General features: G+C 33.4%; 1 protein-coding gene and 1 long non-coding RNA gene across 2 annotated transcripts; one reads left to right on the top strand and one right to left on the bottom strand.

The window, feature by feature from the left end:
• Positions 1 to 6,336: 6,336 nt before the first annotated feature.
• LOC110456240 lies at positions 6,337 to 10,040 on the bottom strand. The gene is made up of 4 exons (XR_002463568.1): positions 9,928 to 10,040; positions 9,244 to 9,331; positions 7,857 to 7,926; positions 6,337 to 6,719 (listed from the first exon to the last, which is right to left on the bottom strand). It is a non-coding gene; the product is annotated as an uncharacterized LOC110456240 (long non-coding RNA).
• Positions 10,041 to 10,327: 287 nt separating this feature from the next.
• On the top strand, positions 10,328 to 14,594 carry LOC110456239. The gene is made up of 4 exons (XM_021506845.1): positions 10,328 to 10,380; positions 11,430 to 11,600; positions 12,941 to 12,992; positions 13,431 to 14,594. The coding sequence occupies exons 1-4, from the start codon at positions 10,330 to 10,332 to the stop codon at positions 13,598 to 13,600; spliced, it is 444 nt and encodes a 147-aa protein (XP_021362520.1). The 5' UTR covers positions 10,328 to 10,329; the 3' UTR covers positions 13,601 to 14,594.
• Positions 14,595 to 15,128: the final 534 nt, after the last annotated feature.

Here is a 15,128-nt window from a genome sequence, read left to right as displayed (position 1 = left end):
AATGACAGGAAATAAAGTCACTATATATATGAATAATTATTATTAATATGAATAAAAAATAAATAAAAATAAAAGGAGTGCATTGTCTCTTTTATCTATGCATGTTTTCCCACAACTGTTAATGATCCTTCATTTCAGGCACCTATTCTTTATCATCCATTCACCGATTGCCATTATGCACGTAAATGTTTATTTCGCATCATCGGAGGATGCTAATTAATGAAAATTACAACAATGCGTCACACTTAAAGAGGGTGAAATGTTTTTAAGGCATCATTTAAGAGGTGATTGATTTTGGAAATTCCAAAGGCAACATCATTACATGACCTGTTTTTTAATTAGCAAAACACATATCTGAGGTATTATAGTAGATATTGATGCTCAACGTGTTACTGAAGGAATTAGATTTAAAGTGGTGAGCGGCTTTAATGTCACATTGACAAAATTCTAGTTTTAATTTGCAAAGTGTAAGTTTCAGGGGGTTTTCTTTAATTTTTCAATAATGTAATATACAATTCAATATATATTAGTATGGTGAGGTCTTTAGCGCTCGACCTAAGGGATAATTTTGTTTTATATTGACGTACAAACTATAAGCTGCGGTAGAGATGGAATGCTATTCAAATCAATTATAGATGAGAGTCATCATGAGGCAATAGTCATTTATCATTTAAGTTACATTTATAGGTCAACGGGGCCAAAGGACCAAGGTGAGCTTATGCCATACCGTTGCGTCCGTCGTCCGGGATCGATCCGTACGTCAACAATTTCTTCAAACGACTTCTTCTTCTTAAACACTGATAAGAATTTAACTACATTTGACTAGAAGCATCCCTTGGTGGTTGGGATTCAAAATTGTACAAATGGTGGAGCTGACCCCCAGGGGGCTGAGGGGCAGGCCAAAAAGGGTTATTTGGCTATATTGCTTTAAGCAACTTCTTCTCTGGAACTAAATGATGGATATCAACCGTATTTTGGCTGAAAGCATCCCTAGGTATAGCGGGGACAAAAATTGTACAAATAGTAGGGCAGGCCCCCAGGGGGTTGAGGGACGTTGCCAAAAAGGGTTAATTTTCTCTATTGCTTTCTTCTTTACTAGCCAAGTGTTCGCTTCGTATACACTTCACGTACCCTTGGCGGATATAGCCGTGTTTTTATAAATCCCTGCACTGCCATCTAGCGGATATACCGAGTTATCGCTCTTCTCTCGACAAACTTTTAACCAATCAGAATGACCGTTACATACATACTCAACGGCGTGTTGATATAAGCACGTGTATGTCAAGGTGGAGTATAAATGAAAAAGCAATATGGAAACAATCCAAAGCAGCACACACATTTTCCCAGTTCAGCATTTACATGTGGCACGTCGTCAAGGATGTCCACCAACTTATTTAACATCAGCGCTATGTGTAAGACGCGATTTCATTGGATGCGAGCGATTGGCTCTGCACGAAAATTTGAAGGCTCGGTTAACAAGGCTAAATCCGCCAGGGGTAAGTGGAGTGTATACGAAGCGAACACTTGGCTAGCGAAGATGTATTGCTTTGAGCAACCTCTTCTCTAGAACTAAGAGATCTTCATGTGAAGGAACATTCATTCATTTTTCACCTACATTAAACTACGATGCCAACAATAACTATGTTAACCTATTAAAGATTAGTATTGTGAAACTAAACACTTATTCAAGCATAAAATAAGAAAATTTGTTCAATACAGATGATTTGTTTTTTGAAGAAAAACAACATCTTAATTACTTTAGAAACCTGGTAAACTTCCATTCCAGATATCTGTATCCTAGCTCAAATACTGAACTACAATTATGAACTTGAACACATGCATCATTACTTTAATCGAAGGCAAATGCCGAAACTTTTGTGGCAGCATCAGCTCATCCTTAACCACCAATCCTTTAACAAACACGCTTAATACTGGGGATGATTGATGTGTAAACAAAATCACTCATTCTGTCCCTAAGCATATATAAGTATATCACTTAGACAAAGAACATGCATAAATGGAGATAGATAAATTATAGATAAGCTATAAACTATAGATAAATTATAGATCAGCTATAAACTATAGATAAACTATAGATAAGCTATAAACTAAAGATAAAATATACATAAACTATAGATAAGCTATAGATAAACTATAGATAAGCTATAATCTATACATAAAATATACATAAACTATAGATAAGATATAGATAAACTATAGATAAACTATTGATAAGCTATAAACTATACATAAAATATACATAAACTATAGATAAGCTATAGATAAACTATAGATAAACTATAGATAAGCTATAGATAAACTATAGATAAGCTATAGATAAACTATAGTTATGCTATAGATAAACTATAGATAAACTATTGATAAGCTATAAACAATAGATAAGCTATAATCTATACATAAAATATACATAAACTATAGATAAGCTATAGATAAACTATAGATAAACTATTGATAAGCTATAAACTATAGATAATATAAACAATATATAAGCTAGAAACTATGTATAAGCTATAGATAAGCTATAAACTATAGATAAGCTATAAACTATAGATAAGATATAAACTATAGATAAGCTATAAAATATAGATAGGCTTTAAAATGTTGGTAAGCTAGAAAATATAGATAAACGATAAACTATAGATAAGCTATAAACTATAGATAAGCTATAAACTATAGATAAACGTCAAACTATAGATAAGCTATAAACTATAGATAAACGATAAACTATAGATAAGCTATAAACTATAGATAAGCTATAATTTATAGATAAACTATATATAAGCTATAAACTTTAGATAAACTAAAGAAAAGCTATAGATAAACTATAGAAAAGCTATCTATAAACTATAGATAATCTATAAACTACAAATAAGATATAAACTATAGATAAGCTATATATAAACTATAGATAAGTTTTTTAGTCGGTCGTTAATCTTATTTTTTCTATATTTACTTCCTTTACATGGACGTTTACTCCTTTTTTTATCCATAGATAAACTATAGATAAGCTTTAAACTATAGATAAGCTATAGATAAACTATAGATAAGCTATACTTTATAGATAAACTATAAACTATAGATAAACTATAGATAAGCTATAGATAAGCTATAAACTTTAGATAAACTACAGTTAACAAGCTGTTTAGATGATCTTTCACGAGATAAGCACCAAGTTAATCTCAAATTGTTTACTCTTTTTTCATTTTGTATACAATTAGTACATACAAAGCTCGTACATGTTTTGAATACTTGTACTTGCTCCATTTGTATCAATGATTCAGCTAGTTTTGTTTTCGAAATTTAATCTGTATATCTAATACATTTAATAGAATATAAGGCATACCTAAATTTACTCTAAATTCAATAATTCAACACATAACAAGTGTCCAAAGTACCAAGTAGATACCCATTTTCATTGTTTAGCTTATTCAGACTTCGTATAATCCTTCTTTTTTCCTCTAGTGCCACGACATAATGTGAAGGTCATTGGGCTGATGCCACAAACAGATAAATGTTTGAGTAAACAAACGACAAAACACATCACGTCAATGCATCAGATGCTTTTGGAGATTTGGGTTGAATATATGTAATGCGTGTATAACACATACAGCAACTCACAACTGGAACATTGAAATATCAGGCTCTGGGGTGCTAGCCAGCTTATCACTAGGAAAACAAATTGTTAAAACATCCTGCGATGGCTAGCCATAAGCACTGGCATGATACTTGGAAGGTAAACCCTCGCCATCCGTACCAAAAACTCATATGACGTTGACGTTTAATGCACATCTTTGTTGGGTTTTTTAACTGTGCTAGGAGGACCTCACTCAATTATGTACTATACTATAACTCATGGAAGTGAACTGAATCTTTTCGTTTGAATTTCAAACATTTTTGATGATATTTATATACAAATATTGATGACATTAAATAAATTTTCACTTAAATTAAATCTTTGTTGTCTTTGAAACGTTGGGAAATATTAGGGTAGTCAAACCGGTCGGGATTTAGTAACCAGTTGCTCGAATAAAAATATCCAACCGAGTTAATGGCTCATCGGGAAACTTGATAATTTGATAATCCAGCATTAAACAATAACTAACAAAGCTTATTTTTTCCAAAAATAAATACTCTAAAAACGTATTTTCACTATACATCTATAGATCTTTCCAAGGCTTCACATATATATTCAAATGTGTGTTCCTAAATAGGCGTATTGCTCGTCATATCCGTAAAAGCGAGTTCTATGCCTTTGCCTTCTGGCCCACTTTTAAAATAACCAACGGAACAAGGTTTAAATTAACTTATTGGCCTATTCTACTCCTTTTCAAACTTCTATGTATTTTGTTTACATTTGGTGGATATGTCAGGTTGATCTGGGCAGATAACGTGAAATCTACCGACTGCAGTCGGCCTTCGTCCAGAATTTAGCATAAACCCTCAAATGGTGTACCGTTTACACAGGAGAATGACAATCGGATTTCAAAACCATACGAAAGGATACAACCGGAACCGCATCAACAGCACTTAAGTGTGTGACGCAATTGATAAGATGATAATGTTATGGTTAAGCCCCTATGGTGATAAGGTTACCAAGCATAAAGTTATGGTGTGAAAGGCGCTTGTTAGTTCGTTTTACCTAGGTAGGTAAAGACAAAATTACCTTATCACTAACAAAAGTGCGCCTGTGAAGTGAAGCAGAATGAAGTATCTCCATTAGATATTGTAACATAACACCAATTCTTGTTTTGTAGTAACACATCTCTTCAGAAACGTTTTGGATTGAACAAGGCATAGCCATTCGACTGGGACTTTAAAACTTCTTAAACAAGGAATATTTCATATCAACGAATTTTATTCAAACATGTTACATGAAAGGGGTTAAACAACAGGTTATGCCTATATCAGTTTTCTCGTACTGGAGGAAGATATGTATTTGAATGCATTAGTATTATAATTTATAGAAACTGGAAACTGGTTATATCGGTACACCAGTCAGTGGTAGAGGGGAGATCATTCCGTTGTTAAAGAATTACATATTAGGGTGTTTTTTAATCTTTGCATCACCATCACACATTGTCCATCATCTGGAATGTTTACAACGCAGTGTAGAGTATCAATAGTTAGGGACGCTGAGAGTAGTTATCTGGGGATATTATACAATGTATCTGGCACAAAACAAAATAGTGATTACTTGTTTCCTTTTCAAAACCACATTCACATTCAGCAGAATCTGATAAATGGTCCTTATGGAAATAAAAATTTTAGTTGCAGGCATAATACTCTAACTTGGCGTATTGTAATATTGAGTTTTAACCCCTGTGGATGAGTATCGTTAGTTGGTATATTGTTTGATTGATTAATCAGTTTCTTTCGTTAAGAATTGGAATATCAGTTTATTATTTTGGTGGGATTTTTAAAATGGGGGGATTTCGTCCCGGTTTCAGAGTTCGATCGGCACTGGGACTTAATGATTTCCTGTTCTTTTGTGAAGCTTATATGTATGATACCATACGGCAGAATATTTCTACTTGAAAGATATTTACGTGATTTCGGGGGTCAATACCGTGATCGTGAAAATATGATCCACGGAATAAACGCGATAATAAACTTCATACGCGTAATGTATTCATGACAAAACGAGTGTATGTAACGATTCATATAAATCGGAGTTATACAAAATGGTTGTAAAAAGATAATGTCACACATCTGATATTTCTGTCGATAATTTTATTTTTAACAGAAATCGCTTACTTGTTGTTACTCAATATGCAGTAATAAAGCCTATTTATTTGGCTATTTGACACTTAATATGCTGAGTTTTTCGTCTCTTTGCTAAAACACCGCGAAAGNGTTTTTTTTTTTTTTTTTTTTTTTTTTTTTTTTTTTACAGAAATCGCTTACTTGTTGTTACTCAATATGCTGTAATAAAGCCTATTTGACACTTAATATGCTGAGTTTTTCGTTTCTTTGCTAAAACAACGCGAAAGTTAAGTTCCTTAACATGTCTAGATTACGAAATTATACTCCATATACAATCAATTTTCCAACTTTATGTCAAACTCGCGAACATTTAAGCCCGCGTAACTAACCCGTTATACGGTATAACACACGCTTTCCACATCTCGAGGATAAATATAGTCCAATGAAAAGTATGGCTAAATGATGTTTTTAGATTTTAATTGCATACGCCACAAACAAACACTGTGCAATGTTTAGATAAGTACCGCTTTTGTGTACAATTCAAATGATTCTGATATTTTTTTCAATGACGTGCAAATGAAAATAAAACAAAGTTAACAAATATAACACTGATTCAAATTTTATTATGCATAATATCTTAGGCAAAGTATTAACAATAAAAAAAACACAAATGAGTCAAATAAATATAAAAAAAAATAATAAAAATGTTGTATAATAGCAATATAAATAACGTTAAATATTGAATTAGTGTAAATTGACCTTTTTACAAGCACTTAGATAAGGAATATTGACCAATGCTTTCTAATGCATTGTGTGTAGTGCTTTAAATGCATGTAGTTAACAATAGATTCGTATTCATCAAAAGATAAAGAAAGCATTCAAGTCCTTTTTTGCCCTGTGACGTTTTCGGGATTCAAGAAAGAGGGCGATCAGGACAATGAAAAGTATAACGAACACAATGGCGCCCAATCGGATCAAAACCATCTGTGTGTCATCTGAAAAATAAAATCAGAATAATTATGTGACGTTGCGAGAGCATTGCATCACTAAAATAATTAATCAATCCATTACGTATATATTAAATGTGTAGGTGATATGTTGTTTTATGTGAGTAGCGATATTGTGATACGTTAGTACGGATGCACGGTAGTTTAGTAGTAGGACGCCGGACTCGTGACCGAAGGGTTGCGGGTTGGAGTCACGGCAAAGCACTGTGTTGTATACTTTACTCCGCTTGTTCCAGTCTCCTGATCTGTAAATGAGTACGTGGTTGGAAAGTGTTAGAATTGTTGAATGCTAGCTGTAAGCGCCGATATGGCAGCTCCGGCTTTATGCTCCCCAGGGAGTTGAACATGTATTGGCTGGTTGCAAAGGACCTATAACCATGGATAATAATGTGTGATCCGATTTGAGACAACATACGAACTATTTTGACAAAGGTAACTATAAGTAATGAGAAGATAGTGATTTGAAACACCTTTTAGTACATAATAAAACAATGCATGGAACATACATGGAAGTCCATTAAATTCTAATATTCAGTATTGCTTACCTAAGAAATATCAGGCATCTACACGTTTATTATTATACACATATAAACATGACTGATATACTCCTTCTGTTGTGTCGTTTGATTGTTTTAACAGTAAGTTTAAAAATGTGGACACTGTAGCAGATGTGGCTAGACATACAGTCTGAGTTCACAAATTAACTATTTTAACAGTTTGAGATCATCTGTGTAACATTTAGTACATCTAATTTGTCGAGGACTGTGATAGTGATAAACAATATATAAATCACGCTGTAACTTACCCGAGTTATGACATTAATATAGATAAAAACGAAAATCTAGCTTAATATTACTTTTGTACTTTTGCGAATTAATTATTTGGTCATCTTCTTCATACATATACCATCCTATCCGTACATTTTGAATGCATGGCCTTCAACATGGTTTCAAGGATAAATATCCTCAAGAACAATTTCTATTTCTAGGCTACGTATGTACAAGCACAACTGTCACCCTTTCTTTAGGTACGATATTTTACAACTACATGTGTTTGGAATTGGAAACATACGTCTATTAGAGATACCGCTATAACGATGACAATGTGTTGAACACCAAGACGTACCATTTGATCCGATGTCATACGCGGTTGGAACTGTACTATTGGCTACTTTGGTGGTAGCAGAGGAAACCTCCTACAATAGAGATGGAAAGGCATTAAGACGACTGTATAGACATTTTGTTCTAATTTGGAAAAATAGCTAGTGGCGTGATGAAAAAGGAATGGAGTATGCACTAATACTATAGCTTTTAACAGATTTAACATATATAACACGTGACACTTTTAGCTAATTTAGCTAGCTTCTCGGCATCATAAATCTGCAAAAACAACAGCGAACATTAAGTTACTAATCATGCTTAACAAACAGCTCAAAACCGGAAATATAGTGTCCAAACAAATATTTCTTCGTGTAAACGGTAAAATAACACTGCGCTTATCAAACATGTATATGGAGTTTCGAAGAGAAACGGTGAAATAGAACTACACTAAATCACACCGTTTTATAAAGGAGGCCAAATACAATTATGTTCAAATATTTTTCATCGGTTAAAAATTTCTATTCAAGAACACTTGCCACTTAAGTAATTATAACTATCACTAGATACACCTTAAAAGAAGTGAATATGATCCAGCTTTAAATGCAGTTCCCTTCTTATCTAATAAGTACATGAAATTCTACCTCCGTCTGACAGATTTTTATTTCTATTTGTCAGCTTACAATTTTCGGACACTGATCGCCGTCACAATGCATTTAAATGCCAGGTTCAATCTATTATGTGATCATACAACCAGTCTGTTAACTGGTATAGGTAAAATTACATGTCAAACAAAACAATTAGGTTATTTTTAACACATGTTGGCAACATGACAGCCATACTTATACGATCAGGGTATGTGTGGTTCTTCACATATTTAAAACATTCCGGTTAGAAATACGCAGTGGTAGACAGCTATTTCATCAATTAGTTTGCAAATGTAGACAGCCACACAAATTGAATATTCTCTGTTCTATGTAGCTTTTTCAGCAAATTCCCCCATCAGTGATATTAGTGGTATTGAGGTCAAACTAATTAAAAAAAAACACGGGTAAAAAGTGTTCCGGAACTCATATATGAAGAATTAAAGCCTTTTATTTCTTTACAAATCTACACCTTAAGGTTACATCCGATGATTTATTCAAAAACAATTAATTCATGTAATCTGTGCTTGATTCCAACTACAAGGTAACGAGAATCCTCGGGGACTGACATGTTAGGAGAGTCCCACCCATGTTGGAAACATGATATGTTACGAGTGCTCCATACATGTTGGGACAATGATGTGTAAGGAAATGTTCCACATGGCTGTGGAACGAAGACACGTACAGTGGTGCCATTATTCCATAAGTATGCACGATGTTTGTCTGTGTATTTAATACGGAAGAGATTTAGAAAGATGAAAATACACTTACCATGTTATGGGGATATGGGCGTTGTTCCGTACCGTTTATACCGGTGACATTCGGGAAATCATGATACTGGCAGTGGTGACAGGATTATCTATAAAATAGATGCGAATTGCATTAACAACTGTTCAGTATTTAATTAAAATATCTCTAATGATTTTCATTTCAATCAACTCGATCATAAGTATGAGTTATTCTTATATACAGTGAATACTCAATACTAGTGGTACTATTCTGTTCACAGATATTCCGTCTTTGCCTATTGCAGAGTTATCTGCTCTTGTGAGCAGGTATTGATTATTACGTCATTGGTTTGCAAACTCTGCAATACGCACAGAGGGAATTGTTATGGAAAAGGAAGGAGTTGACTCCGTAAATGAGCCCGCCTGATTTTCTAACTTATCCATGAGAATGTGGAGGTCAAACCCAAAATCATGACTATCAATAATTAACCAAGTAAATATCTGACGTATTACAATTTAAACCTGTCCCAAATTCATCATAAACAGTAACGTGTCTCATTCTAACATATATAGCAATCTATACATACGGTCACATTCTACAGTAAGACTCAACGACCTCGATACAAATGGTTTATACTTGAGTAATGCAAAAGTAAACATGCGTATTGGATTATCGAATATATATACAATGTTTAGATATTAATGTTTTGCAGTAATGATTACTTACAATGTCTGTTTAAGTAGCTTCATGTCTTGAAATACACATTCCGGAAGTTTCTGTCGTTACATACTGTGTACTACATAACATGAGTGTAACAGGCGTTGTAAAACGTCTGAAAATTTTCAGTCCTATTACTTGACTTTATATTTAGAAAACGTATACGTATACATATAGACTGCGGTAAGCGCTACGCTCTGTTTACAACGGCACGTTCTGTGGCAAATTGTTTGTTTTGTTTTTTCGTGTTTTTTTGCCTTATCGTGATTTAAAGAATTTAAATAGCTTATTTAAATATAAAAAGTTAGGTATGCCATTGTGTTTTGGGGATTCCCTTCATATCAACCGTTACATGGATCTATTTCAGTTTCTGTTCTAATAATAACTCAGATCAAAATAGACTCTTATATCATGTTTTATGATTTGGACAGAAGAAATTCGCGGGAACATCTGTCATTAAATGTAAGTAAGCCTTGACTTATTATCTTTAAATGGCACGTTATTTTTTAACGTGGTTGTCATTAATCTAGTTAAATTTGAAATATTATGTACAGTAATACTAAATAATTCATATAACGGTTGATTTGACAAATAGAAAGGAGTAATTCTCGGGTGCATCTGTTATTGTAATATAGGTAAGCATTTTTTATCATCGTTTAATCGCATGTAAACATTGTTTTTGTTTTAATTTTAAAACATTATCCAATGTTACTCTCCAGTGTTATGCTACTTGTTATTTTCATTCTCTCCCCCGATGATGGTGCTCTTAACACTTTACCTTATTTGATGGTGCTCTTAACACTTTACCTTATTTGATGGTGCTCTTAACACTTTACCTTATTTGATGGTGCACTTAAAACTTGACTTTGATTGGGTTTTCTTATTTCTAATGGCAATTATTTGGTATCATTTAAATTAATTCTGTTTTGTATCAGTTATATATGCAATACCTCCAATCGGTTCCATGTGCATATGAAAGAGGAAGATGGGGGAGGATGAGGGGGCAATTTGGGGGAGGGGAAGATGTTAGGTTTTGTTTTTGTTATTTGAAAACAAAACACGGGACATTAGATCTAAATTATTGTTTGGAATTCATCTTTAAAATTATATTATTTTGACTTTTATTACTATTAACTAGTTCCAAATGGACGACATGGTCATATAATGCAGTATAGCGTTTACTTTGTATTTCTGGTTTATAGTCCTATAGGCCTTCCATTTATACGTATTCCTTGTAATCATTTGAATTCTATCAAGTAACTGTTGAATAATAATCATAATCTTGACATGTAACACACAGATTAGCAGTATTACAAATCATACTAACAATGATGCCTAAAATGTTCAAAGTTTACATGACACAGATTCAGATGAAAATATTTAATTAAGATTTATTACCAGTTACAAAAGTACTCAAATCATCCTTTTAGTAATTAAGTGTAAGATTGTAATTTGGAAGCAGGCTATAGCTTAATATTGTCCAATCACAAGTGTGCACTATTAAATTACAGTTCATAATGGTGCCGATGGCATGGTTAACCTCAGTGCTGACATTTGGTGGGGTTGTCGTAATGGCTGCAGCGAGACCAAATACTATTGGTGGTGTGACAGCAATATCTCCTTTCAACTCCTCGACGTCTTCACTTTTAACCAGCATTTCTACAACAATGCAAAATGATTCGGTATGCAAAATCATTCAGTTTTTTATTATAAAGTGTATACTGCTACTACGTCGTTTTAATGACACTTAGCCTGTGTCAGTATCATTTACAATTTGAACACTGCATTAAATCTGTTTTCGTGTTACAAGTACAACATAAAAATGAAGATAAATGATCCCTTCAGTTTGCGAATTATGCCAGTCACAGAGGTGATAGAGTCATAACGAAGGGGCGGAAATATGCCAAAATTGCTTGTCAAATTGTTTTCATCCTGGATCTTTGCAAATACGCAAGACATCGTCGACAGAAGGAATCGCAAATTTGAATGACCACCTAGTTTCAAAGTGCTTTGACTAAGAATTCCTTGTGGGCATATGATCCAGTTCAACCTAAAGCTTGCTTTAGTTGCAGAATAATGGTATGAAAAGGCAACATCCTCAATTGTCGCTTTCATTTTTCTTAAACTGGGATCCGCCCAGCTAACCAATTGACCCTGCAACAACCGGTGATGCGGTTTTGAAACTTCTCAAAGCGTCGGTGCAGCTTAAAAAACTGCCACGATTCTTTCGCGTGCTTTGGTAGAAAACTGATTAGGATCGTATCTTCGATGAGAACCATGTTTCAATCGGGGTTGGTACCGCCGTACCGTTTCTGACCAAAACAACAGAGCTATTCAATCATGTAGTGCAAATTAACCCTTTAGTTTGTTGACAAAACTGATGAACGAATTGAATGTATGGTATTGAACTGTATCAAAATTCATTATTGAAACTTAGTTCGAGCATTGTTTTGCCAAACCACTTATGAAACATTTCACAGACCCGTACCTCAGTGTTGTGTGAATTTTACCAATTATCAACATAAATCAGTCGTCGATGTCGATGATACGTTCATCTTGTCATGCATTCTGACAGGAAGTTATAAAACTCTGGCCAATAAAAATCAAAATTTGTCGTATGAAATCGTTGATAACAGGACGCTAAACAAGAACGATCCAAATGTCACACCAAGTCAGTATAGGCGGGACCAAATTACCAACTATTGAGCTTCTTTTTGAACGGCTACACGTCATTGGAACCTGCAAACAAAACCTCCCTAACTACAATGTATTGGTTGTAGCGAAATTAACACGTATGAACTTAGTATTTGTGACACTGTGTTATGATGGGGATAGTATATTGTTTCTCTTGTTTTAACCGGCGATTATATACTGAGATTTTGTTTAAATTTTCGACCTGTCTATCTCGAGATCAAATCAAAATCTAATTGGCAATATTGATAATCAGAACAACGAACAATCCCCCAACCAGCACATCACGCGAGTTTCTTTATGTTTACCTAGGAGTTTTTTCTTCTTTCAGAAGCATCAGCAAATCAATTGTTCGAACACCAAATCTGTTGAGGAAATTTTCAGTAAGTAAATTTACATACACTATTTATAAAGTAAATCAACACAATATGTTCTTTGAGATTTTGTTCAGAAAATCGTGTTAATGATTTATAAACTATCATCAGTTTGAGTTTATATTCAATCAGCTGCATTCTTCTTGACAGTTGCATACCTTTTCTACAAAATTCAATCAGAAACAATACACAGAAACAGGTAAACAGTTAAAATGCATTGTGATATGATATTGTTAAAGTTATTTGATAAAAACAAATTGCATGGGTGTATATATACTAAATAGTGTAGAACATGCATGAAACGTAATGTTACATTTCACTTAGAAGACCTCTTATTTCACTTGCTTATTACACTATTTTATAAACTCAGATTGCTGATATAAATATCAATGCATACAATAAACATGTAAGTATGTATAAAGGCTACACAATTATCGTTTTTTTCAGGTTGTATTTTGCAAGGAATGCTGAGTGAACCCGTTCTGATCGGGGCGGGAATCATCATTTTGCTCACAGCACTGTTCGTTATTTTTAGTATGGTACAGAGTAAACCATGCAGAAATGGATGGAAAACTGTTGATTTAAATATGGACGAGGAGAAGAAGATGATGGCGTAATATTAATAGATTAACGCGTTATAAACGATTTATTGGGAAATAGTTCTGATTCATTCTTTTCTCCATCCGATAAGGATATGTATACCGATTTGGATTCGTGCTAAATGCAAAAACTGTAATGCTTAGTGAACGTTTAAAAGTCATGTGTTGATAGTGTAAGGTATATCATGAACACTATTCACTTTTTAACTAGACATTTCTATCACTATCACAGACCTTTTTGACTGGTTGAAAGAACCATTTACCGATAGTAACGTGTATTGTACCACTTTGAAGTAATTCTGGTTTAACAGTGACTTTTCAAGTTGATATTAAATATAAACGTCATTGTGTCCCTGTTAGTAGACGAGTCTCTGTATGCGGATACACGATCACCTAGAAACAAATGTTTCCCACAAGTATGTAATGCGTATTTATTAACGTAAAATGACGCTTTGTCTTATCTAGCGAATATTGCATGTTGGCAAAGCAAACATTGCTATTCCTCATTTTCTAGTCTGTTGTATATGGTTGTATCAAACGATTAAATTCATTCCTGTGATATATGAGCTAACTTCTGTGATACAGGATATTAATAGATCAGCTTCTTTGTTTCCTGTCTCTAATATTGAATTTTTATTTTAGGGAGAAATGTACATATCTATCAGATGTTTGTTGTGAGAGAAATTAGTTTTTCTTATTTTTTTCTGTTTCTATATTAATTAGTATTATTTTTCACAAAAGTATTTCACATACATTAACAAATATGACACATTCACTCACTCTCTTATTTAAACCTGCACTTCAAGTCATCATCATCATCACCACCACCACCACCACCACCACCACCACAACCAACACATTGTTATTAGAAACTTGTTTTCCTGATAATGTTAGCATGATGAATTATGACAGGGTATACTATTATATTACTATAGGGATTTTGTACTGTTTCATTGACTTGACGTATACGGAGTGTGATTGTATGAAAGAATGAACTTTTTTAATAAACTTGTTGCTGTTGTTGTTGTTATTTTTATCCTCAAGCTATCATTCAATGTTTGTTGAAACTTATACAGAATAATGTCCTTAAAGCGGAATACATGTTTTTTTTAGACAACCACCTTCAGAAAATAATCACTAATCACAATCAATCATTCACTGTGTGGAGCTAGTGTAAAAACACCAGTTTTTACTGGCTTAGGAAGGGACGAAAGACACAACCTAATGTGTTCTGAAATATCTGTTAAAAATTGCAAAAGAGGAGTTACAATTTATAACATTTGACAACAAAACATAAATAATGCTTAAAAAACATTTCAAAACTATTTTCTAATTATATTGTTGAACCGTACAGTCACACCCTGGTAGGTAATTGGATCCTATATTGATCAGACAATATTGACCATAAGTTTCAATATATGTAAATGTCATTCCAGTTATCAACCTGAATAGGTTATTTTTGTGTCTGGTGATTTTCGTTTAGTAATAAGTGCCAATTCATTGCCAACAAATTCCGTTCTATTATTAGTGACTAATTGGCTATCTT

Source organism: Mizuhopecten yessoensis, unplaced genomic scaffold (assembly GCF_002113885.1).
Source record: "Mizuhopecten yessoensis strain PY_sf001 unplaced genomic scaffold, ASM211388v2 scaffold8573, whole genome shotgun sequence".
NCBI lineage: Eukaryota > Metazoa > Mollusca > Bivalvia > Pectinida > Pectinidae > Mizuhopecten > Mizuhopecten yessoensis.
The sequence above is the reverse complement of the archived record's forward strand: the minus strand, read 5'-3'. Positions and strand labels throughout refer to the sequence as shown.